The 24,280-nt window shown below is 33.2% G+C and overlaps 2 protein-coding genes and 1 long non-coding RNA gene across 6 annotated transcripts in view; 1 reads left to right on the top strand and 2 right to left on the bottom strand.

The window, feature by feature from the left end:
• LOC138326440 (CDK5 and ABL1 enzyme substrate 1-like) overlaps positions 1-17,998 on the bottom strand; it is a 30,327-nt gene extending 12,329 nt beyond the window's left edge. The window contains exons 1-10 of the mRNA XM_069272547.1: positions 17,586-17,998; positions 16,498-16,602; positions 11,436-11,584; positions 10,705-10,819; positions 9,795-9,900; positions 9,144-9,176; positions 7,493-7,573; positions 3,720-3,823; positions 2,210-2,316; positions 1,813-1,849 (exon numbers count right to left, since the gene is read on the bottom strand). Of these exons, the coding sequence (XP_069128648.1) occupies positions 1,813-1,849; positions 2,210-2,316; positions 3,720-3,823; positions 7,493-7,573; positions 9,144-9,176; positions 9,795-9,900; positions 10,705-10,819; positions 11,436-11,584; positions 16,498-16,602; positions 17,586-17,975 (1,227 nt within the window). The 5' untranslated portion in view covers positions 17,976-17,998. The remainder of the gene's footprint in view (positions 1-1,812; positions 1,850-2,209; positions 2,317-3,719; positions 3,824-7,492; positions 7,574-9,143; positions 9,177-9,794; positions 9,901-10,704; positions 10,820-11,435; positions 11,585-16,497; positions 16,603-17,585) is intronic.
• LOC138325572 (uncharacterized) lies at positions 13,754-15,105 on the bottom strand. Its single transcript, XR_011208799.1, has 2 exons — positions 14,996-15,105; positions 13,754-14,012 (listed from the first exon to the last, which is right to left on the bottom strand). It is a non-coding gene; the product is annotated as an uncharacterized lncRNA (long non-coding RNA).
• A 21-nt stretch (positions 17,999-18,019) lies between the features above and the next one.
• LOC138325569 (E3 ubiquitin-protein ligase MIB1-like) overlaps positions 18,020-24,280 on the top strand; it is a 72,054-nt gene continuing 65,793 nt past the window's right edge. For all 4 annotated transcript variants that reach the window (XM_069271329.1, XM_069271327.1, XM_069271328.1 and 1 more), the window contains exons 1-5: positions 18,020-18,393; positions 18,784-18,955; positions 20,493-20,637; positions 21,535-21,624; positions 22,389-22,455. In XM_069271329.1, the coding sequence (XP_069127430.1) occupies positions 18,132-18,393; positions 18,784-18,955; positions 20,493-20,637; positions 21,535-21,624; positions 22,389-22,455 (736 nt within the window). In that variant the 5' untranslated portion in view covers positions 18,020-18,131. The remainder of the gene's footprint in view (positions 18,394-18,783; positions 18,956-20,492; positions 20,638-21,534; positions 21,625-22,388; positions 22,456-24,280) is intronic.

Genomic DNA, 24,280 nt, shown 5'->3' with positions numbered 1-24,280 from the left:
GTGTCAGACAGGCAATCCATTATGACTTGTAGTGTGTTTCATTAGCTGTGTCAGACAGACAATCCATTATGACTTGTAGTATGTTTCATTAGCTGTGTCAGACAGACAATCCATTATGACTTGTAGTGTGTTTCATTAGCTGTGTCAGACAGACAATCCATTATGACTTGTAGTATTTTCATTGTGGGCGCAATATGACTTAGTATGTTTCATTAGCTGTGTCAGACAGACAATCCATTATGACTTGTAGTATGTTTCATTAGCTGTGTCAGACAGCAATCCATTATGACTTTTTAGTGTTTCATTAGCGTGTCAGACAGACAATCCATTATGACTTGTAGTATGTTTCATTAGCTGTGTCAGACAGGCAATCCATTATGACTTGTAGTATGTTTCATTAGCTGTGTCAGACAGACAATCCATTATGACTTGTAGTATGTTTCATTAGCTGTGTCAGACAGGCAATCCATTATGACTTGTAGTATGTTTCATTAGCTGTGTCAGACAGGCAATCCATTATGACTTGTAGTGTGTTTCATTAGCTGTGTCAGACAGGCAATCCATTATGACTTGTAGTATGTTTCATTAGCTGTGTCAGACAGGCAATCCATTATGACTTGTAGTATGTGTTTCATTAGCTGTGTCAGACAGGCCATTAGACTGTGTTCATTACTGTTCTATGACTTGTAGTTGTTTCATTAGCTGTGTCAGACAGACAATCCATTATGACTTGTAGTATGTTTCATTAGCTGTGTCAGACAGACAATCCATTATGACTTGTAGTGTGTTTCATTAGCTGTGTCAGACAGACAATCCATTATGACTTGTAGTATGTTTCATTAGCTGTGTCAGACAGACAATCCATTATGACTTGTAGTTGTTTCATTAGCTGTGTCAGACAGACAATCCATTATGACTTGTAGTATGTTTCATTAGCTGTGTCAGACAGACAATCCATTATGACTTGTAGTGTGTTTCATTAGCTGTGTCAGACAGACAATCCATTATGACTTGTAGTATGTTTCATTAGCTGTGTCAGACAGGCAATCCATTATGACTTGTAGTATGTTTCATTAGCTGTGTCAGACAGGCAATCCATTATAACTTGTAGTATGTTTCATTAGCTGTGTCAGACAGGCAATCCATTATGACTTGTAGTATGTTTCATTAGCTGTGTCAGACAGGCAATCCATTATAACTTGTAGTATGTTTCATTAGCTGTGTCAGACAGGCAATCCATTATGACTTGTAGTATGTTTCATTAGCTGTGTCAGACAGGCAATCCATTATGACTTGTAGTGTGTTTCATTAGCTGTGTCAGACAGGCAATCCATTATGACTTGTAGTATGTTTCATTAGCTGTGTCAGACAGGCAATCCATTATGACTTGTAGTATGTTTCATTAGCTGTGTCAGACAGACAATCCATTATGACTTGTAGTATGTTTCATTTATGTTTCATTAGCTGTGTCAGACAGTCAATCTTTTTAACACTTGACATCAGTAAATAATGATGTGAAATCAGGATCTGAGGATGTTGTGACAAAAATGGCGCTGCGGACTCTGCAGGTGTTTTTTTAAAACACATTTTGACAATTCTTTAAAATATATTGCTGTAGTATATATGTAAGAAACAGTATCGATACAAAATTCTTGTAAGTGAAGCCTTTCGAATATTTTTTGCCAAAATAATATATAAAAGAACTTTAAAAGAAGTTGAGGAAATGCATTTCATAAGAAAATAACTTGAAAATGTTATCTCTGTTTGACTTGATTTTGCACCAGTCAACTAAATACATTATCGACCACTTACCTTGACTGAGGCAATCTGCCGTAGCTCCCTTTTGAGGCTAAAAGAGAAATAAGGGAGAATTGCATTAAATCAGATTTCTTGAATACTGCTAGTCATTATTACAGTGTAAAAATATAAGCTATATGGATCTACTTGAACATTAAGTAAGCGTTATGTTTCATATTTTTCCTTGGTACATTCCAAACATTGTTTTAAGATCACTTTAAATTGTCATTTTAATGTGTCGACATTTCCATTTTTTATTTCCATTATTGATCACACTAAGGTTAATCCATTTCCCTCCTATTTATTTATTTACCTTGTACTTATTTATTTATTTACATGTATTTCTGTATGTCTTCATTATGCATACTACATATTATAACTAAACACAGTGCATGTACATTTCTGTACCTACCTTCTTAGCTTTGTAAGGGTCAACTGAATATTAGGAAACTTTTCTTTAAATTTCTCATTCAATTCCTTCTTCAAAGATGATGGCTTAACATAGTCAATAACAGATGTCTGGAAATAATCAACAAAAACATGTCATCATAATATAAGGTAAAAAATTCTGACCATTAAATGTATGTACTAACCAATATATACATACCATCCTCGGTCCAAGGTGTTCATCGCACAATCTACTAACCCCTGGGAATATAGGCCGCATTTGCTGTTTTATCATGAATAATTCATTACCCAAATCCTAGTCATTTGATTGGCTCCACTTACACCAAGTAGATGCAATCAGAATTCGTATCTCAAAAGATACTTGGGTATAATTTTGTACACTTTGTTCACACATTTCATTGATATAAATGATATATACAAAATATGGCTTACCCGGAATTAAAAGAAATAATTAAACAGATAACATGTGCTTTTCGCATAGTAAATACATAGTAAAGGTGATCGTTTGACCACATCTCATTTCGTTGATTGGACGATTTACGCAATGCATTATGGATAAGTAGATAGTATTCATTTCCTTGTATAGTGATCAACTCATCTTGCAAAAGGGTGCCAATAACTTGAACATGCTTGTTCATTGGTGGGTAGTTTTATGAATTTTTATAAGAACTACGTAAAGTTAAATATGAAATATTTGTTGTGAACCACAAACGTAAAAACAACAAAATTTGGTTTAAATGTCATTGGAATCACTGTCCCATAGCTATAGGCCAACCATGAATATTTCTACCCACACATGACTTTGAAAGCTTGAAACCACAAAAGAAAGTATCCACAAACTTTAAATCTTATACAGTATATGTTTATCTAGACTTTCGCAGCTTTTAACAAGACGTATCTGTACATTTCCAGCAATAACAATGAGCTAGATTCATTGTTCTAATGCACTTAGCAATATGAAGGTCAAAGTTTTCTACACTGCCTCACCTGGGTGAACCGGTGTTATATTTATTTCCTTGGTGTATGGTATGTGAATGTATGTTGAGTGTGTTGTGGAGGCTATGGTGTAATTTAGTGTCTCATTGAAATGGCCATGATCTGATGCTAATTTTCTTCCTGTGAGAGATTATTCTGAAGATCTACATAAAGAATATCTACATTAAATCAATATATTATATACAGTTACTTATGTGTATCATATATAATTAATTTGAATAGCATTATGTATTTTGTTAATCTCAACCATTCAACCAGGGATTCACTAACTGTATATGAGGTTTCACAGTGACTGTATATGAGTTTTCACAGTGACTGTATATGAGTTTTCACAGTGACTGTATATGAGTTTTCACATTGACTGTATATGAGTTTTCACAGTGACTGTATATAACCAAACAAGACACATCTAGAAGAAATACAAGAAATTATTCAATATTTTCAACATATTCACGATACTTCCATGTATGAATCAGATTGGTCACTACATAACTACAATGAAGGGAAAAAGCACTTACCAGGTAGGAAGTAAATCTAAGCAGGTTTCTATAGCGACCAGACTGGAGCTCGGGGTCATCAAGTGCACTGGGATCATAGGGTACATCAATCTCCTCCTCTGGTACTGAACAACAGGATTTGATATTAGTTCACAATACTCATTGTATATGTTTAATTTTACAGAATGGTCAAATTACTGTTTTCGCCATAATTAGCACCCCTCCCCCTATAAGTGTCCCTCTCCTCTTCAAGAGAAGGAGTTGAAGTTGTATATATATGTAAATGTCCCCATCCCATGGCTTTGACTATGTTTTATTACTGTGTGATGCTTATAACATCAGCATTGCATCCCACATTACATGAATATGTGAATAATGATGTAACAATGCATGTTTACTGTGACTGATTAATGTGCCATGACAACAGAAAGTGTTAAAACAGGGTTAACTTTTTTTTTAGAATTTGTTCATCAACAATCTACATTTTTGTTTCTTTGTTAAATTTCTTAAGCACCCTGGGTGCTAATTACGTTAAATACAGTATATTTGTACAGGATTTGTTCTATCTGTGACATTCTCTGTATCTCAGTGTGCGTACATCACATACAAATTCACTAAATGATTGTTATAAACTACTAAAACATTTGTACAGTGATCACAAGAAATCAACATACCAACACATTAAATAACCACTTTTCTGACCATAGAACAGTGGAGTTACATAGCATTGTAACAAAGTGCAGTTACATACCAAGTCAAATTCTTTTAATCATCAAAATCAATACTGAATTTATAAAATGTCTCTAACCACTTAAGGTAGGTCCATACTTTTGAAAACTGCGCAAATTCATATGACGCTATATTGGAAGTTGCGGAGGTTGTTTTGAATTCCAGAATGGTTTCCGATACGCCACGACATCCCACTTGGATATTTTTTCAATATGTGAAAATCGTCTACATATAATATTGAATGATTAAAATCATTAAATAAATCAAATAAAAGCAGTGAAGTGAAAATTATAAGCTATCTCTGAGGTTTTTGCGTTCCCTGTCGTAATTGGGAATGGATTTTCAAACACCGGAAGTGCCATTTGTCGGTATAAATGATAATAGGGGACCCAGGCGGACCGGAATTCTAAAAAAATCGCATACTGATTTCCTTTAAACACAAAATTTGGAGAAAATCATAAAAAACAAACAGACATAAACCAAATGTAATATCACAAAAACATATGAACTGATGTGGAATGTTTTTTTGCGGCATGATTTTAAAAAAATAGTCAAATATGACCCATCTTAGCACTGGATGAAATAGGGGTAGCGTTGTGAGTTACAAACTTCAAGCTTACAAAATTGTGAAATTTTGATCGAGGACCCCATGTTTTTATATGATATTTGAAAAATATATTATCTTGGGCATATCATATACAAATATTGTGAAATTGACATGGGTTTTCATTTCCTTTTTGGCCTATTCATTGATTTTTTACAGGCGAAAATATGACAAAACATGATAATTACGTATAGAAATGGTCCTGGAAAATAACAAAAAATTAGTTAGCATTTGTAAAAATACAAGAGTTTTGTATATTGTTCTATCGTTAGAAATTTAGGACAAAAAATCAACTGGATCGAGACTACATTCACCCTAATATTACAGAAAACATAATTTTATGAATTTTTCTATTTTCGGCCAGCAAATTTGCATGGATGGTATATTTCAAGCTCAAATATCTCAAAAAGTAGTTCGAGAACACCCATTTATCTTTACAGATTTGAAATCTACATGAAAAATGCAAGAAAATAAGACCTGTTAGAAAAAATGACATGGGTTTTCCCAAAAGTATGGAGCTACCTTAATTAACAAAAAGTAACATGAAAGTGATACATACTATTAATCAATCTCAGTAAATCTTAATGATACCTAACAGTAAATTCACAATAATATCAAACAAACTGGAAAAGGAATTTAAGATTCTCATTTCATTGTCTGCACTCTGCATAAGTATTTTTATATTACAATTATTTAGGTTAAGTGGTTTAAGTTATATTGATGTAGATAGCTTACCAGTAAATATTATTATGTTCCATATAAATCTGTGTAATGTGCATGTATAATGGTTTAGTTTCTTTGGAAAGAGTGCAAAGCTAGCATTGCATTATCATAATTACAATTGAAATCTTAAGAAACAACAACACCACGTACAATAAAACAACTTGGTCGTGACAGCGACAACTACTTTCATGTATAATAGAATATAGTATATAAGCCTTCACATTGTTTTTTTTTTCTTAACTTTATCCTTTGTACATTTTAAACATGTTGAGCTAATAAATGATCAATAAATCAAACTAGTCATATATGAATTACCATTATATCATGTGCTTGAACTTTTTCGGAATCTCCTATAATTTATCAATATATCAAATTATTCATTGATAATACTTTTTATAGAAAAACCAAATTACTTCTCTACGACTTAATTTTTTTTTATCTATCAATCAAACTGCACCTATTTTCTTAACCTCTTACAATACAAACAGCTCTCAAACATATTTTGCCACAGAAAGATTATCTCAAAATGTGAGCAAAATCAACTTCAAAAACCAAAATGCACAAAACGAGTAATTATCATCAACAAACAATACAAACTAGGCTTTATACACAAAACTTGGTTTAGGTGTTGACAAAGATAATGACATTCATGGAGACGGAATTCCTACAAAAATCTTCTCACAGCAATTTGTCTAGTGTCAATAATGATAGTGTCCTATTTTAATCTAAACCAACATGATAATTCATGATGATTGAACCTGATTCAAGGCACGGAATATCTCTGCTTATCACTTGGAAGTAAAGGGAGATAATTCATCTGTGGTATAAATTGTTCATAACCCTATTGCAGTTGGCAGGTGTGTTTCACTTATAAGCATGCAATTTACAAAGGATACATGGCCAACAACAAGATAATATTGGTAACTGACGTTAGTTGTTCAATCACCTCTTACAGTATATTTCTATTTTTGTTTGATTTTAGGAAATAAATATGTATCATGGTTAATCTAAATACTGTCTATCCATGCATATGAAGCTGATTACCTTGGTATGTATACAATGTATAATTTTGAATAAAGTAGAATAAATAATGGTACTCTGTTTAAATGTATTACTGTATATTAAGCTTTAATAGGAAGAATATTTACTATCTAAAGAAACACAGCACCGTAATACCAGTATATAGCCAAGTGTGGCATCTTAAGTCTGTGATGTTTTTTTCAAATGGAAATACACATTGCATGTGTACAAGAATGAATGTTTTGATGAGTAACATCCAAAGTTCTTATGACAATATGGGAAAATGAATGGCTAATCATGATAAGCAATGTGTGTGTTAACATTTAACACAAAGTTTCTGTCAATGAAAGGTTTTTTGAAAATAAAACCACCATAAATATGCAGCAGCGAAAATTATTTTCAAAACATCAAAAAATGTAGCCACAAGATACAACAAGTTCATTCACTGTGTTATCTAATTTTGTGTACATATCAGTTAATTTAATTAACAATTAACACAGTGAATGGAACAAAGTCGGGACATTGCACACACGGAAAGCAAAGAAGCATGCAGAGAAAACAGCTATAAAACCAACGTAAGTATTGCTACTAAGTAGGATGCTACAAATGAATTATAACGGCAGGCGAGGTAAGATTCTGACGACCAAACTATACAATAATGTGTTATCCAGTGTCGACACCATCCAACCCTGATTGAGGGGAGAGAAAAGGCGGATACCTCTCTGTAGGCCTGATGATATCACAGACGTGCGGTGTAAGTGGGTAGGGTCGTAGGACACACTTCTACCGAAATCACGACCTGAGTAAAATATAGTTATGTCTAGGTGGTGAACACATGAATATAACAAAATCATCCATGGTTATTTGTGATAGTATAAACTAAAAGTAGGTAGTGTGAAGGTAATCAACAGGGCTATTACTAGATGAGTATGAATATATAAGCATAAAATGTATAGTTTAGAAACAGCAAACAGTTTTATAGTTTTGTCATGCACTGGAAATAGTCCAAACCCACAAAGCATTGTAGTAGTATATACACAGTAGGTAGCCTGAACCACAAAAAAAAATTAACAAGAGTACTCTGGAAGTAATTAAATATGATAAAAAGGTCAATAAGGTAATTAAGTCATAGTCAAAGTGATATTATTTTAGAAGTTAAATCTGGTTAAACTGATACAAATTCCTGTCTTACACGTTTTAGTTGTTTCGATGAATAATCTACTGGATACCTACTACAACAGTTAATTAATGTATGTAGAAATAAGAAGTAATATTAAAGATGGAAGTACATGTAAAGATATGATATATTTGGTAAAAAGTTTAAAACAAAACAAGAAATGAGCAACAAATTTATACAATTATGTACCAGTGTGAAATGTATATTATCTTTTTGATGCAACTTTTGTCTCCCAATTTTCCTATGGTAATTTTTAGTGTATTAGGTATATTTCTCTGAATTATTTTCTATTACTATTTAAGTTTTTCTATTTCATGTTGAAAATATGCGTTCCATGCCAAGGGAAAAATTAAAGCAAAAACTGGGATAGCATGACTTAGTATAAAAAAATCCTACTGCACCTCCGATCTGTTTTATAGCTGGAAAAGTACCAACCAACCACATAGTGATTAACTCTCTAGGATATCATTAAAACTCTATTTTACAGTAATTGTGAAACAGGTTAATGTTTATATTAATAATGTTAAAATCTAACCATGGGAATAATTCAAAAATCCACAAAAATCTGTCCTATATTTCCTTTCTGTTTTTTTATTACAATAATAAATAATAATACTTTTGACCAATATCTAGACCAGAATAGAATTTTTGACTGTTGAACATCAGAAAATATCATGATTTGTTAAATTATGCAATAAATCAACTCCATATTTCTGACTAAAGATACTAATACCTTTTAAATCACTGAATCTTTGTGTGAAATAATGCCTTTTATGCTTTGGAGAAATCTAGCTCAATTGTGTTTTGTTATTTTAATTAGGGTGGTGTCATATAATTGTTCTATACACAGATTAAATATAATTAACATTATTTCCGATTTTAGTTAGTAATTATTAGTAAAATCAATGTCATATATGACATAAATATGATAATTTTATTGACAAAAAATAAATAACTAAAAAACTGTCTACGATATACCTTTTGGTGTGTAAATATCATGCTTGTCATATATATGAAGCTATAAGTAGGTTCAATATAAATCTAATACAACTCATAGTTATCTGTATTTCAAGAAACGAGTATAAAGATTTTTCAAAAGCAAAACTCATACATAATATGTGTAGAACTATCATCAGTTATTCTGACTGTGTTGAAATAAAAACCTAATCTAAAACAGAAACTGGTTACTCACAATTACCGGAGGATTGAAATCGTTTCTTTTGAACTGTCATATTTAGATTTTAAAGGAAACATTTATAAATATTTTTACAAAAACAATATAAAAAAAATCTCATATAGCTAACACATCTATTATGATATGAGTGAAACCTGTCTATAAAGACCACTCAAGAGTAGAAGACTTAATAAAATGATCTTTATACATCGGTCAAATTATTTTGAAATTGAACATTAGGGACACTTAGAAAGCGATCTTATAAAAAAAATTGAAGAAACGGTCACTACGGCAGGTTTTAATGATAAATTACTGGATAAAGAACAATTTTCTAACTTTGTAAACAATTTCGTTAACCTGATAATCTTTTACATAACCATGCTTTTCAGATTATATTCATTACCATATGTAATCACTAATGAACAGACTGCATCATATACGAAGCAAAATACTTAAAAGTCTGCACTTAAAACTTACTAAAATTTTCTAGAACTACACTCTGATGTATTTTCATTTTCTACTTACATCACCTGTCAAATCTTTTCTAACAAGACCTAAACATATCCCTTATCTGCAAGTTTCCTCTAGCATGATGCATACTTTAGCAACAACACATAGTTACAACACTATTTAACATATAAGCATTGCCCCCTATGAGAGTCGACCTACCTGTACACAGAGGGGTGTCTGGAATGTTTAGGGGCACCTGTTCGGACATGCTCCGTCGTAGCAGACCCTCTTTGGAGGATACCAGAAGTTCACTGTAGGATATGTCCTGTTAACAAGCAAACAAAGTTACAGAAACATTCTTTCCTTAAATGAAAAATACAATAGTTATTTCCCAACAAACTTAAAGATGCTCCACTGCAGAAAGAGCAGAAATGATACCGTACATTTTAACAATAATTGGTGTTTAAGCATGTATATAACGGTATAAGTCTAATTAACACACAAAAAATATTTTAAAAAAATTATTATGGAGTTGGTGCACGAGCAATCAGTACTTCATTCCATATAGGCCAGCGTGCCACAGAATTTTCAGGTCGCAAATGATTATTTTTAATATCTTTATCTTGAAGTAAAATTAGAACCTCGAACTTTTCAGTGGTGGTGATGGTATAAAGTAAGTAACTTTTTTTTACCGAAGAAAAACACTTGTCTGCTCCTGTTTTTCATTGAGAAAAAAATACTGTTTGTCAGCAGTGGAGCATTTAGAACATTTTTGACTCTGACAAACCGATAGAAGCATTTTTTTTCGCATCAAAATTCAGATGGAGCTAATTCTAATGCAGTTATTATCACTGGTAAAAATAACTTTTTTATATTTTTTGTAGATATCTGGATACATATTTCTATAAATATTCTTTAAACTATCATTTTAACAAGACTTTCTAAAGTTGTGAAAGACAATTGATTTTTTTTTGTAATTCAGGTACATTTTTGTAATAGCAAACATATTTTAAAATGTAGTTTACAATCACATGATTTGCTGAAAGATGTCCACATATTTAAGCATGGGGAAACACCACCTGCAATCTAATATAGATCACAGACAAAGGCCAACTAGACATGTACCAACCTGACCATCGTCCACTCGTACTAGTGCGTGTAGTCCTAGCTGGATCTGTCCTTCAGCTGATGACTTAGTACCAGAGTGGTGTCTTGTCCTGGTGACTAGGATATCATCTTCAGACCTTCAACATAAAACATTTTATAAACTTGACAAACAGCAAGATGGTGTGTAAATTATGTACAAACTAAAAGGAAAATTATGATGTCATAACCTTGAATTCGCTGTGTGTTGGTGATAAACATATATGTAGTGAAACCCTCTTGGTTACCATATTATGGAGCAGTAATTATGATCAAACTATAATCATAGCAGAAGCATCCATATGGAATCAGGACCGGACTGGACAATGGGATGTACAGACGCTGATAACATTTAAGTACAGATTACACCCAAGTACAAGATGTTAATAACATTACTTTTATTACAATGTCAGTTTTTTGTTATTTTTATTCATCATCCTTCAGAAAATATGATACAAAGGGAAATGGGGTCAGTTTACCTCAATTGGTGAAGAAGCCTGTTTTAATATAAAGTGGAAAGGGAATACCTAGGTAATTTGCTTAAATTGCTTTCTATTTTAACTCCTAGAAAATACCCTGGTTATAAATACCTCAACATATTTCATTTAACAATAAAGGCAGGTAATCTCTGATTTGATTTTTAATTGTTTGAGGATAGTTTTAATTATAGACACACATGTTGGACATGGAATCATTTCTTAGGTTACCCCTGCTTACCTCCCTTGGAGCTTAGTGCGACTGTAGGGCAAGGTAGAACAAACAGCAATGGGGATCTTCCTCTTGGAGACAAGCAACAACCTGTGGGGAAACAGAGGCCTCATGCAGGTAATGGCCCAAATAGGGATCACAGCAAACCAGCAAACAATCTAATAAAACTTTAGCAGTTATACATGCATGGTGTGAAATTTTTACATTAAACATACATTTAACCTTTAGAATAAATCATAGACAGTAATATATATCATTTTTAACTTATTCCCCCCTTAAAATGTATAATGAACTATTCCAGCTTTTGATTTCGGGAATTTTAAATGAGTCTTCGGGAATGAATGAATTGATGTTCAATAACTGTATTATATTCTTGATTATGCTAAGTCTGAAAGATGTTTTGATAGCAAAGTAAAAATATCCGTTGTTTGGTTTAGGACATTAATATTAAGAACATAAATTATAGAATGCATCAATGAAAATGTATCTGATTTTTTTTTTTATCAAAACATACTGATATTCAAGCATAAAAAATGACATTAGGTTCCCACACAATCAAATATCCATGCAATGTTATGCAAGCATTGCATTGCATAAACTGTGTTTTTATCATTTTACCTTCAAGAATGTATTAGTCTGCATGGTCTCAAGTAATTTTAACCAATAATTTAATTAATAAATTCAAATGTTTAACAAGCTGACACTAGGATAAGTAAAAGGGAAATCATCTACTTTGCAAGTAATCTGAAGACAATGAGTAATGAACAGAATGCACATACAAATGTACTATTGTGAATACATTCATTACATGGATTTAAGATTTAGTGCGCTAAATTATCTATTTATTCATATCAACAGTAATCAACTTCTCATTCCTAATATATCTTCCCTATTTTTATAGCTTTAAATTAGAAACTATTTCGGTATTTTTATGCTCTGCCCAATAAGTAATTAATTAAAGAATCAATATATTAAAGCTTCAGAAAATCAAGGGACATTACTCTAATCAAAAGTAAGAGTGTAAACCTTAACCAGGTCATTGACTGAAGTCGCATTCTACGCTGAGATATATTGCCAATAAAAATCCCATTTATATGTGAGAACTTAAAAACTATCAAGGATTGATGACAAACAGATAGGTTTCAATCCTGACTTGTTTGCATTTTATGTGGCCAATATATCATAGTCTCAGGGGGATGTGCACTCACATTTACAGGAAATGGGTTTCAACATTAGTTTATGTGGACAAAATTTAAAACAAAACTGGCTTACCTTTCAGCTATCGACAGTTTAGTAAACATACATGATTAATATATACTCCATACAGTTTTACCCATGCACACCATCTTGTAAACAAGCACATATATTGCCCCTTAAGTAACAGAAGGACCTCACCTGCCCTTTCCTGGGAGACCAACATCTCTGTGCTACTCGTGATGGGAGACACATAAAACCTGATGGCTAAAACACCATCTCGGTTTGTGGGAAGTCACACGAATCATTGGGAAGGTGAGCTAGCCCAGTCCTGTACCTGTCATCACTGCTAAACAAAACCACAGATATACAAACAACTAGCGATCCACTCAATTATATACTACACTAAGGTATGAAGTGTATTAGTACATATTTTTTCATAAACGTGCACAAATATATGAAGCACATACCTACAAGCTTTGTCTTGATTAAATACACTGATTCAATTCAAATTAAGACAGCCCACTGTAAATAGCACAATTTTCTTTATAGCAGAGCTACATTATCGAGAGCTTGTAATATACGTGTATTTGCATATTACAGTACAAGCTATCTGTCTCTTATGGGTAGATTATTGAGATTGTGAGGTAAAGGCAATCATGTTTTTTCACAGGTATAATGGATGTAGTTTTACACTCAGTATAATCAGGGGGCATCAAGATAAGGCAATAGTCATACGGTACCCATTACTTTTTGCTGGTTAAACCTGGCTGTGGTACTGTCTGATTTGAGCTAAATTAATTACTTTAAACAGCATACAGATATTATTGAAAAGTACACCCTGAAATTGCAATTGTATTGCCCCTCATTAACGATAATGAAACCTCTGTATAGTGTATAATAATGAAGTCACAATCAATATCTATCTTCAAGGTATTACAAAATTTGTAAAAGGCAAAGACAGAACACAAATCTTTTGATTAACCAGGTACATAATATAATATGTACATCTGTATTAGAAAAAATACACATAGAGATATATACAACCTATGTCAATACATGTACTGTATCAACTTATATTTTCCTCAACTAAGCTCAATGACTTTTCTACAACATTATGGATATTCATTCTAAAAAAAAAAAAAAAAAATAATATCAAAAATATTTTTCATCTTAGAGCCCATTTTCTTTGAATCCAATCCATGATATAGCAAAAACTACATTTTATCAAAAACTCAATAATATATTCAAGAGTATTTCTTTCAAGTGGTGATAAAGTATTTTCCCACACACATACATTGCATTTGCCCCAGTGAGTCATTAAAGGGCTGAATCATCCTCTTCCTTGCTATTCTCTCATGTTCACCAGAGTAGGATCCTGATCGTGAGAATCTAAAACAAAGACTTCTTAATCAGTGATCTGTGAATTTGAAAATTTTAGATTGAGCACCTTTGACCTTTAAAGGAGGTCAGTACAACATTTTTAATCATCACCTTATACTATCATGCAATTTGTAAAAAGTTATTGATTTGGGTTTAACTATATTAGGACATAGTCTTGTCCAACTAGAGTAAGATATGTGCCTGTCTAGCCTTCTATTAATTGTCCCACATCTGCTTCTGCCACTTTATGTCCATAATCATCATATTGATTATACTGATGTGTCAGGAATGTGCATGGTTAAATTTATAAATTTTATCAACAGAATAAATTTTATGATTTTAATTAAGCCAGCAATGTGGACAACCTAAATTTAAAGATATCTAAGTTATCCAAGGTGATAATGTCAGCTGCTAACAAGTTCCATCCTTGATGGTATGCAGGTAAAAGGTGAACTTTCTATAGTCACTACTACTAGTTGTTACTTGGTAGGTGGAAATATATGCATTTTTTGACAGTCTGCTAAATGGAATGAATATGTCGAAAGTGGTGTTCAAGAGATAGTAGTGTATTTAGAACACCAAACATCTTTTACAGACTCAAAGATCAAACAATATATAAAAAGGAATTTTTCAGCCTATTTTCAAAAACTAAAATCCATATATCGCTCTTAGCGGTAAAGTGTTATATAAACAGAATCCAAGAAGGCATTTCCTTTTTTTCTTTTTCTCATTTTCTTATTTATCTGTTATTTTCATTTGAACAAATTCTAGACGTTTCGGTAGCAAGTCGTTTCGGGAGTAACGAAAATTCTAAGAGCTGAAGTCTAAAGTCTAGAGCTAATCAATATTACTATTCTCTACTAAACCTTTTTACATTTTTTATCAATGCTTTATAAAGTAAAATAATCTCATTTTCTTCGCCCACCGATCCCACACCCTCTCTCCTTGACCCCCCCCCCCCCCCCCCCCCTTTTTTTTTATACTACTGCTACCTTTTAGTTGGAGTGATATTTATAGACGGCTGTGGTTGTGCCTCTGGAGAAACATTTGGTCCGTCGTTAGGAATAACCTCAATTTGCACAGACACAATGTGCTGGGTACCGTCTAAGGTCCCAAAATGCAATATCAATACACATTAGGAATCCTAGGGGAGTCTGAAAATGTTATGAAATTTGAGAAAGATCCCTTCAGTACTTTTGAGAAAAAACGGTTAACAAACATTAACTATCAAAATCCAACAATGAAAAGCTTAATTTCAAAACGACATGATCAGTCAAAAAATGACATTAGGTTGCCCAACAATTATCCTAGGGGAACCTACATATTGAAATTTGAGAAAATCCCTTACCCATCAGTACTTTTTGTAGAGAAATGCGGTAAAAAGAATTGTTAATTAATAAATCAAATGTTTTTAACAAGCGGACACTAGGATGAGTAAACGGATCATCTACTTTGGAAAAAGTAACTGAATGACAATTGATAATGAACGAGAACTTGACCACATACGAAAGGCGACTATTTGAATACAATTCATTACATGGATTTAAGATTTAGTGCGCTAAAAAAATAATATCAAAAAAATAATTTTCATCTTAGAGCCCATTTTCTTTGAATCCAATCCATGATATAGCAAAAACTACATTTTATCAAAAACTCAATAATATATTCAAGAGTATTTCTTTCAAGTGGTGATAAAGTATTTTCCCACACACATACATTGCATTTGCCCCAGTGAGTCATTAAAGGGCTGAATCATCCTCTTCCTTGCTATTCTCTCATGTTCACCAGAGTAGGATCCTGATCGTGAGAATCTAAAACAAAGACTTCTTAATCAGTGATCTGTGAATTTCAAAAATTTTTGATTGAGCAAAACCTTTGACCTTTAAAGCTATCAGTACAAGAAATTTTTAATCATCACCTTATTATCCAGTCTGTTACCCATTACTTTTCCTGGGTGATATTGATTAAACCATGGCTGTGGTACTGTCTGATTTGAGCTTAAAATTAATTACTTTAAACAGCATACAGATATTATTGAAAAGTACACCCTGAAATTGCAATTGTATTGCCCCTCATTAACGATAATGAAACCTCTGTATAGTGTATAATAATGAAGTCACAATCAATATCTATCTTCAAGGTATTACAAAATTTGTAAAAGGCAAAGACAGAACACAAATCTTTTGATTAACCAGGTACATAATATAATATGTACATCTGTATTAGAAAAAATACACATAGAGATATATACAACCTATGTCAATACATGTACTGTATCAACTTATATTTTCCTCAACTAAGCTCAATGACTTTTCTACAACATTATGGATATTCATTCTAAAAAAAAAAAAAAAAAATATCAAAAATATTTTTCATCTTAGAGCCCATTTTCTTTGAATCCAATCCATGATATAGCAAAAACTACATTTTATCAAAAAACTCAATAATATATTCAAGAGTATTTCTTTCAAGTGGTGATAAAGTATTTTCCCACACACATACATTGCATTTGCCCCAGTGAGTCATTAAAGGGCTGAATCATCCTCTTCCTTGCTATTCTCTCATGTTCACCAGAGTAGGATCCTGATCGTGAGAATCTAAAACAAAGACTTCTTAATCAGTGATCTGTGAATTTGAAAATTTTAGATTGAGCACCTTTGACCTTTAAAGGAGGTCAGTACAACATTTTTAATCATCACCTTATACTATCATGCAATTTGTAAAAAGTTATTGATTTGGGTTTAACTATATTAGGACATAGTCTTGTCCAACTAGAGTAAGATATGTGCCTGTCTAGCCTTCTATTAATTGTCCCACATCTGCTTCTGCCACTTTATGTCCATAATCATCATATTGATTATACTGATGTGTCAGGAATGTGCATGGTTAAATTTATAAATTTTATCAACAGAATAAATTTTATGATTTTAATTAAGCCAGCAATGTGGACAACCTAAATTTAAAGATATCTAAGTTATCCAAGGTGATAATGTCAGCTGCTAACAAGTTCCATCCTTGATGGTATGCAGGTAAAAGGTGAACTTTCTATAGTCACTACTACTAGTTGTTACTTGGTAGGTGGAAATATATGCATTTTTTGACAGTCTGCTAAATGGAATGAATATGTCGAAAGTGGTGTTCAAGAGATAGTAGTGTATTTAGAACACCAAACATCTTTTACAGACTCAAAGATCAAACAATATATAAAAAGGAATTTTTCAGCCTATTTTCAAAAACTAAAATCCATATATCGCTCTTAGCGGTAAAGTGTTATATAAACAGAATCCAAGAAGGCATTTCCTTTTTTTCTTTTTCTCATTTTCTTATTTATCTGTTATTTTCATTTGAACAAATTCTAGACGTTTCGGTAGCAAGTCGTTTCGGGAGTAACGAAAATTCTAAGAGCTGAAGTCTAAAGTCTAGAGCTAATCAATATTACTATTCTCTACTAAACCTTTTTACATTTTTTATCAATGCTTTATAAAGTAAAATAATCTCATTTTCTTCGCCCACCGATCCCACACCCTCTCTCCTTGACCCCCCCCCCCCCCCCCCCTTTTTTTTTTATACTACTGCTACCTTTTTAGTTGGAGTGATATTTATAGACGGCTGTGGTTGTGCCTCTGGAGAAACATTTGGTCCGTCGTTAGGAATAACCTCAATTTGCACAGACACAATGTGCTGGGTACCCGCCGATTGTGTATCAACGGGTACCACACTTCGAGTCCCATCGACACTTTCGTCATCACACAAGTCTTCGTCCAGAATATTGTTTCCAGAGACAGCTTTGTTTACATTCACATTGTTGATTTCTTCGACATTTTCATCTTTTAGTCGATGGTGTTTTCTGTTAAACATAGCATATTTAGTATCTTTATGTGTACCATCAAGAGATATATTTGAAAGAAAGTTCACAGCAGCTATTTTTCGACGAGATCGACGTTTATGTTGCTTCATATTGGCAGTCGCCATTGCTCGATTGAACTCTCGTACGGGACGAGAGTTATCGCGAGATTTTACGAGAGAGGAAGAAAAGACATCTTCCGTTTGACAGTTTGTGGGGACTGTCAAAGTGTTGTGAAGAAGTTTTTGGACTAAAATCATGTTCAATTAGAAGACGTAATCGGAATGAATGCTGATAATATCGAGCCGAATTCAAGTACCTCTAACCGAGTGGTTAGGGCGAACTTGATGGAAGGCGTAGGAGCACGAGTTGTTCGAGGACCAGACTGGAAATGGGGAAAACAAGATGGTGGGGAGGGGCATGCTGGAACTGTTAGAAATTTTGAGTCTCCAGAAGAGGTTGTTGTGGTGTGGGACAATGGAACAGCCGCTAACTATCGTTGTGCAGGAGCTTATGATCTAAGAATTCTAGACAGTGCTTCTACAGGTCATACAGCTTTGTTTTTATGAAAACCATATTGTGCCATTGTACCACAGACCTTTACAGTACAGACCTATTGTAATCAAAGTAATGTACTGCATAACGCACTTGACACAGAGTAGACGTTCCCAAAATCCCATTCATCAGTTTACATGTCGCTATAATTTTATATTTGCCAAATGTTCATGACCCCAAATCCTATCAGCCATGAAGAATTATGTTTTAACCTCCTAATCCATCATAAATTCTCACTCTCTCGCTTAATTCTTATTCCACTGCTTATATAATCCAAAGTTGAACACATGAGTTATGTTTTTGAAGACGGAATGTTTCATTTAGTATAAGAAGTGATCAAATATTGAAGTTAACTAAATATTTTATTATTTCTTATTTCAGGTATCAAACATGATGGTACTATGTGTGACACATGCAGACAGCAGCCCATATTTGGCATCAGGTGGAAATGCGCAGAATGCTCAAACTATGATGTGTGTTCTGTCTGCTATCATGGAGACAAACATAATCTTCGTCACAGATTTTATAGAATCACTGTCCCAGGGTCTGATAGGTACATAATGTACTATTTTGTTATTCACCTTGCATGCTACATAAGTGATATTTAATAGGAACTGAAAAGTAAACCAAAAAATGCTAGCCAGCATTGTCACTATGTATGTTGCCAAAATAACATGATTTAGAAAACTTAAGGCAGCAACACAATGGGTATAGTACGTGATATTTTACTTTATTATATCTCAAGTGAGAATTTTGCATTCTGATTGGTCGAGCGATATTTGGTATTTTACACTATCACACGGCGGGTAACATTAGAACAATAGGAAACAATAGACATGTTCGTAGCAACCCTCTAGCAACGGATGATAGTGTATTTTTGACGGTTCAAAATATTATTCGCCCGAAAAAGATGTGCACTCATTTCTTTTTTCGATGCCATTTTTGTTATTTGAAGCAACGCTTCAAAATATATCTGGAGCTATTAAGTAATAATTTTGCCAAATTAGTCTGTTTATCAATATTTTTTTTTCAAATTAATTACAGAGCTTTCCGTTTACGCCTTTTCGCTTACCGTTCAAACGCTATATGTTTGTTTTTATGAACCAGTCAGTGATTAGGAAAAATGCGATTTCAAGCGTCTTTGTAAGGTTGCTAATGTTGTAAACAGACGACGGGACGAAACCAAAATTCATTGAGATTTACAAAAACGTTAAGATTTTAATAAACGCAGGGGACAAGACAACGTGAATTTTCACTAAATGCTTATTGTAAGTATTCTTTTTTATAATGCAATGATAAGTTAGCTCTGCCGAGTAGAAGCTGATATGCTATTTTACTGCCGATGGTGACTGTTCAACTTTTGCCATAATTAGTTAAATGTTTCAATAGATTGCAAATACTTGAAAACTAATTTTGTTTCTAGACTTTTAGTGTAATAAAATAAATACTACCTGCATTAGAGGGTGACAGTGCCTTGTGTCACCCCTTGGATATCACTGTTCGCCTCGGGTGACAGTGATATTCCGAGGGGTGACACTACGCACTGTCACCCTCTAATGCAGGTAGTATTTATATAGTAATATCTAGGTTGCTCGCTAAAAAGTATCTGAACAAACTTAATATTACCAAAGTTAAACCTATTTCAGTTACAATTTTCTCCTGTGTAATTAGATATGAATTAAGGAACCTTTTTATTCAATGAAAAAGCTACAACAAATTATTATTTTACATTCATTTGTGTATTTCATTATTGAACCTCTTGTTGTGCACAAATGTCCACCTGATCATGAGATATAAAAAAAACTCATTATTCACCCCTGAATACACATTTGAACGCTTCTTATTCAAAGGCTGAACTAGTCCATTATGAATTTTCAGGGGTGAATGAGTTAAAGGAGTCCTAATCCTATACCTAATTATCTATTTTTGGTATTAAATGTTACTTTAGTATTCCTTTTCAATCCCTACTTATCATCACATTAGATGAAATTTCAGATTGCAAACTGGTAGTAAACAATGTTTATGGTTTATTTGTACATTCAATGTTATACAGTAATAATGACCAAAATTGGCTTTAAATTCTTCTTCAGGGTAGCTGTAGAACCGCGTAGAAAAAGTAAAAAGATAACTGCCAGAGGAATTTATCCTGGAGCAAGAGTGGTGAGAGGTGTTGACTGGCAGTGGGACGACCAAGATGGGGGTAACGGCCGTCGAGGAAAAGTCATAGAGATACAGGTATATCCATAACAAAAACTTCATACCCATAAGTGTATATCAGAACATACCGATAGTGTATATCAGAATGATTGTCTTGTTTAGATGAGGAGGTATAGATTATTAGACTCTTTCATATGTGGATATGAAGGATAGGGATATTCTACCCGAGGGTCACAAAATGTTGTAAAACCTAAGGCTTGCCAAAGGGTTTCGCAACATTTTGTGATCCCGTGGGTAGAATATCCCTATCCTTCATATCTACTCATGAAAGAGTATTTTTCTTTCATACCTTGATGTTTTATTGCAATTTTACAACTATAATATCCCGCCATTTTGAAATAAATTCTAAGAAATCCTCGACTGGAAGTCAATTTTCCATACATGAAAAATTACTTGATATTTTCTACACAAATTCCGTTGCTTACAATCTTTTATAGTAAAACCAGTCAATTTTGTGAAAAAAAAGTTGATTTTACAGAGGAAATAGAGATTTTGTTGACACTGTGACACCATAAAGCATACAAATAGTAGGATGACTGGTTCGCCAATTGTCAGTGTAATGTGACTGGGTTGGATGTGTTGCTTGGTGTCTGACAGCATGCTTTAGTGATATAGCACTATAAAAAGGGCAACAGTTTCACTATACAAGAAGACACAACACGACCATACCGCAGTCTCCCAAAACATGCACCTCGCACTACATTCGCGCTGGACACGGCATATATGAAAGGCATCCTTACATGATCTTGGCTGTTAATTAGATGTTAAATAATCAAATAAACAAATAAATACATAGAGATATTTCTATATTTGATTGATAATGTGCAAAGATGTTAAGTTGAGTGTAATCTTCTCCTGGTGACAATTACAGCTATATACAGTATGAAACTATCAATATATCTGTTCACCTAACAGGATTGGGGTGCTGCGAGTCCAAGGAGTGCCGCCTATGTGCTGTGGGATAATGCGTCCAAAAATCTGTACAGAGTTGCTTTTGAAGGCATGGTAAGCTACAAGTGTTTAGAGTATCAAATACTGTAAATGCTAAAATGAGTATGTTTACAGTATTACCCTTAGTTAAGTTGATTGAATGATAACTTTATCTGCTAGAACAAGCAGCATTTTTGCTACCATGACAGGGCTTTTTATCAGCATATTTGGGACTGAAAATCGGCCCCATTCCCAATGGCAAAACTTCTAAATTTTTCTCATTTCAACCCTAAAATTTCCCAAAACCAAATTTTTTTGAAAACTATCCCAAAATATTGTATGAACTTAGTTGGTTAAGGCTTTAAATATTTGTGAATTGGCTTCGAAAAAAGTATATAAACTACACTGGAAATAAAAAATCTTAATTGTTATGCGTTATTTCCTATGTCATAATTTTCCCAAATCTTGGTTTTGGCGCTCCATTTTCCCAAATTCAAAGCCACTGTCCCCATTCCCAAAGCAGTGAGAAAAAGCCCGGCATGAAAGGACTTTGGACAAGCCCTGTGTATAATTAGAAAAAGTATCAAGATAAGATAAACTAGTTAGACTTACATTTGTTAGATATCGTCCGTACTAAATAAGAACATACGTATGAATAAGATGTGCATGACTATTTTAACCCAAAAGTCAACCTATTGATTGGTTTACTAATTTTGATCCAGGTGTATTTATGAAACATTTCTGAAGAGAAAGAATTGATTATTGAACTCAGAACATACATTGTTCTACCTCAGAAAGTATAAAGAATGATTGATGTATTTGTATTATATGGTATACAGGCTGACTTAAAAGTGGTGAACGATGCCAAAGGTGGTTCCTTTTATAGAGATCATCTGCCACTGCTGGGTAAGTCAAAACGTAAAGCTCAGAAAATACTGTATAACCAAATATTATTGTGAGACAAAAATTTTGCAATTTTAACTAAAAACAGGAATAGTTTTAGCAGTTTAAATTTTCACAATCTGGCTCAAAGAGTAAAATGATCATCCATTTTTTAACATTTTGCGAATCAAATTTTTATGGTCATAACAATGTCCTGCAAAATCAAAAAAATATGATACTCACGAAAATAATTGGCTTTATGGATGTGTTCTTCTGAGGTTTCAGTCCCGTTGAAGTCTCGTTTCAACATAGACCAAAGAAGTTATGAGATTTTCAAATATAATTTATCAATATCTGTAGCAAGTTGCCAGATGCAAATTTTGTCAAAAAATTACATTTCTGATTTTAGTAGATTTTTTTTATACGGGGATTTTAAGAAATGGCCCATTTGGCGGCCATTTTGAAATTGTGTCTTTTTTTGCTTCAAGTAGAGCCACAGTTTTACCATTTTTTACTGAAATTGTGTTTACCGTATTTTTGCGTATATAGTGCGCACTTTTTTTCATAATTTATCAAGTGAAAAGTTGGGGGTGCGCACTATACGCAGGTACAAGGCATGGCCAGGTCCTGGGTTATGATCACCGACCGGCAGGTCCCGCGAGCTATGCAGTAACATTTTGTACACGTTGTCGTGAAATAATTATGATTAAATACTTGGATCTTTAAGTCAGTGGTCAATGCATATATTCAATATAAAAGGAAAACATTTCTTGAAATCTTTATCTTTAATTCCTTGAAAGTTCGTTTTAAGAGCACGTGTGTTCATGACCGGATTCATGTTACGATCGTGAATATTCAGTAAGGTATCTCCAAATCTAAATGGCTAAATGAATATAGCCTGGAGCTTGAAACGATGTATAAGTGTGTAATTAATTTGTCACACTAGACAGATTACCTTATAAATAAGTTTCTCCAGCATGTGAAAACTTTTGAACTTGCAAATGTTTACGGAAGTGAGTGTAATCCCACATGCAGAGCCAGCAAATTAAATACGAAACTAAAACCTTCCTACTTTAACACTGACCAATCGGCACTATAAATGATGGTATGACTGTAAAATTTACTCTTATTACTATCTTTTGAAATGGTTCTGTAAGATATCATCCTGATTTCAATACTAATTGAAATAATTGAGAATACAGAAGCGTGCAGTCAGTAATCAAATATGGCGGCCACCTGTGGTTGATTAGCCTACTCAGTCGGCTTTCCAGCTAATATCTTGGACAATGATTAAATCTAAATGCCTATCAGATACACAATAGACTTGATTGATACCACTTGGAATTACACAAGGTATAGTTAATTATTTGATTGTAAAAACATGTACATCGTTGCTGATATCCTCATTATAGTGTCACCGGCAATTCACAAGCTAACTAGGCCTGCCGTTGTGTAAACAAAGTGTCAATCATCGTGTCAAACTCCTCTCGCCAGTTAATTTTAATGAACAGAAGGTTGTTTTAAGCACTGATAAACAATAAGAACCGTTTGATTTTGTTCTTCAAAAGTGTTTGGAGGCAATGCAAAATGTTGTGATCGAAGATACAAAAACTGAGATTTTTTTTTGTAAATATTTTTTTTTCCAAAATGAAACTCAAAAACGTACCTGCGCACTATACGCGGGTGCGCACTATACGCGCAAAAATATGGTACTTCAATCATTACTGCGCTAGCATTTGTAGCTGTATTTAGCTAGTTTTTGCTGCAAATTGTTACTAGGTTCGTAGTAATTAAAATATTGAGCATTAATATGTGAAACGATACACTTTTGTGACTTTATTTTTACATT

The sequence above is a fragment of the Argopecten irradians genome, chromosome 6, assembly GCF_041381155.1.
Source record: "Argopecten irradians isolate NY chromosome 6, Ai_NY, whole genome shotgun sequence".
Classification (NCBI taxonomy): Eukaryota; Metazoa; Mollusca; class Bivalvia; order Pectinida; family Pectinidae; genus Argopecten; species Argopecten irradians.
Note: the sequence above shows the minus strand (reverse complement) of the source record. Positions and strands in the feature narration are given on the sequence as shown.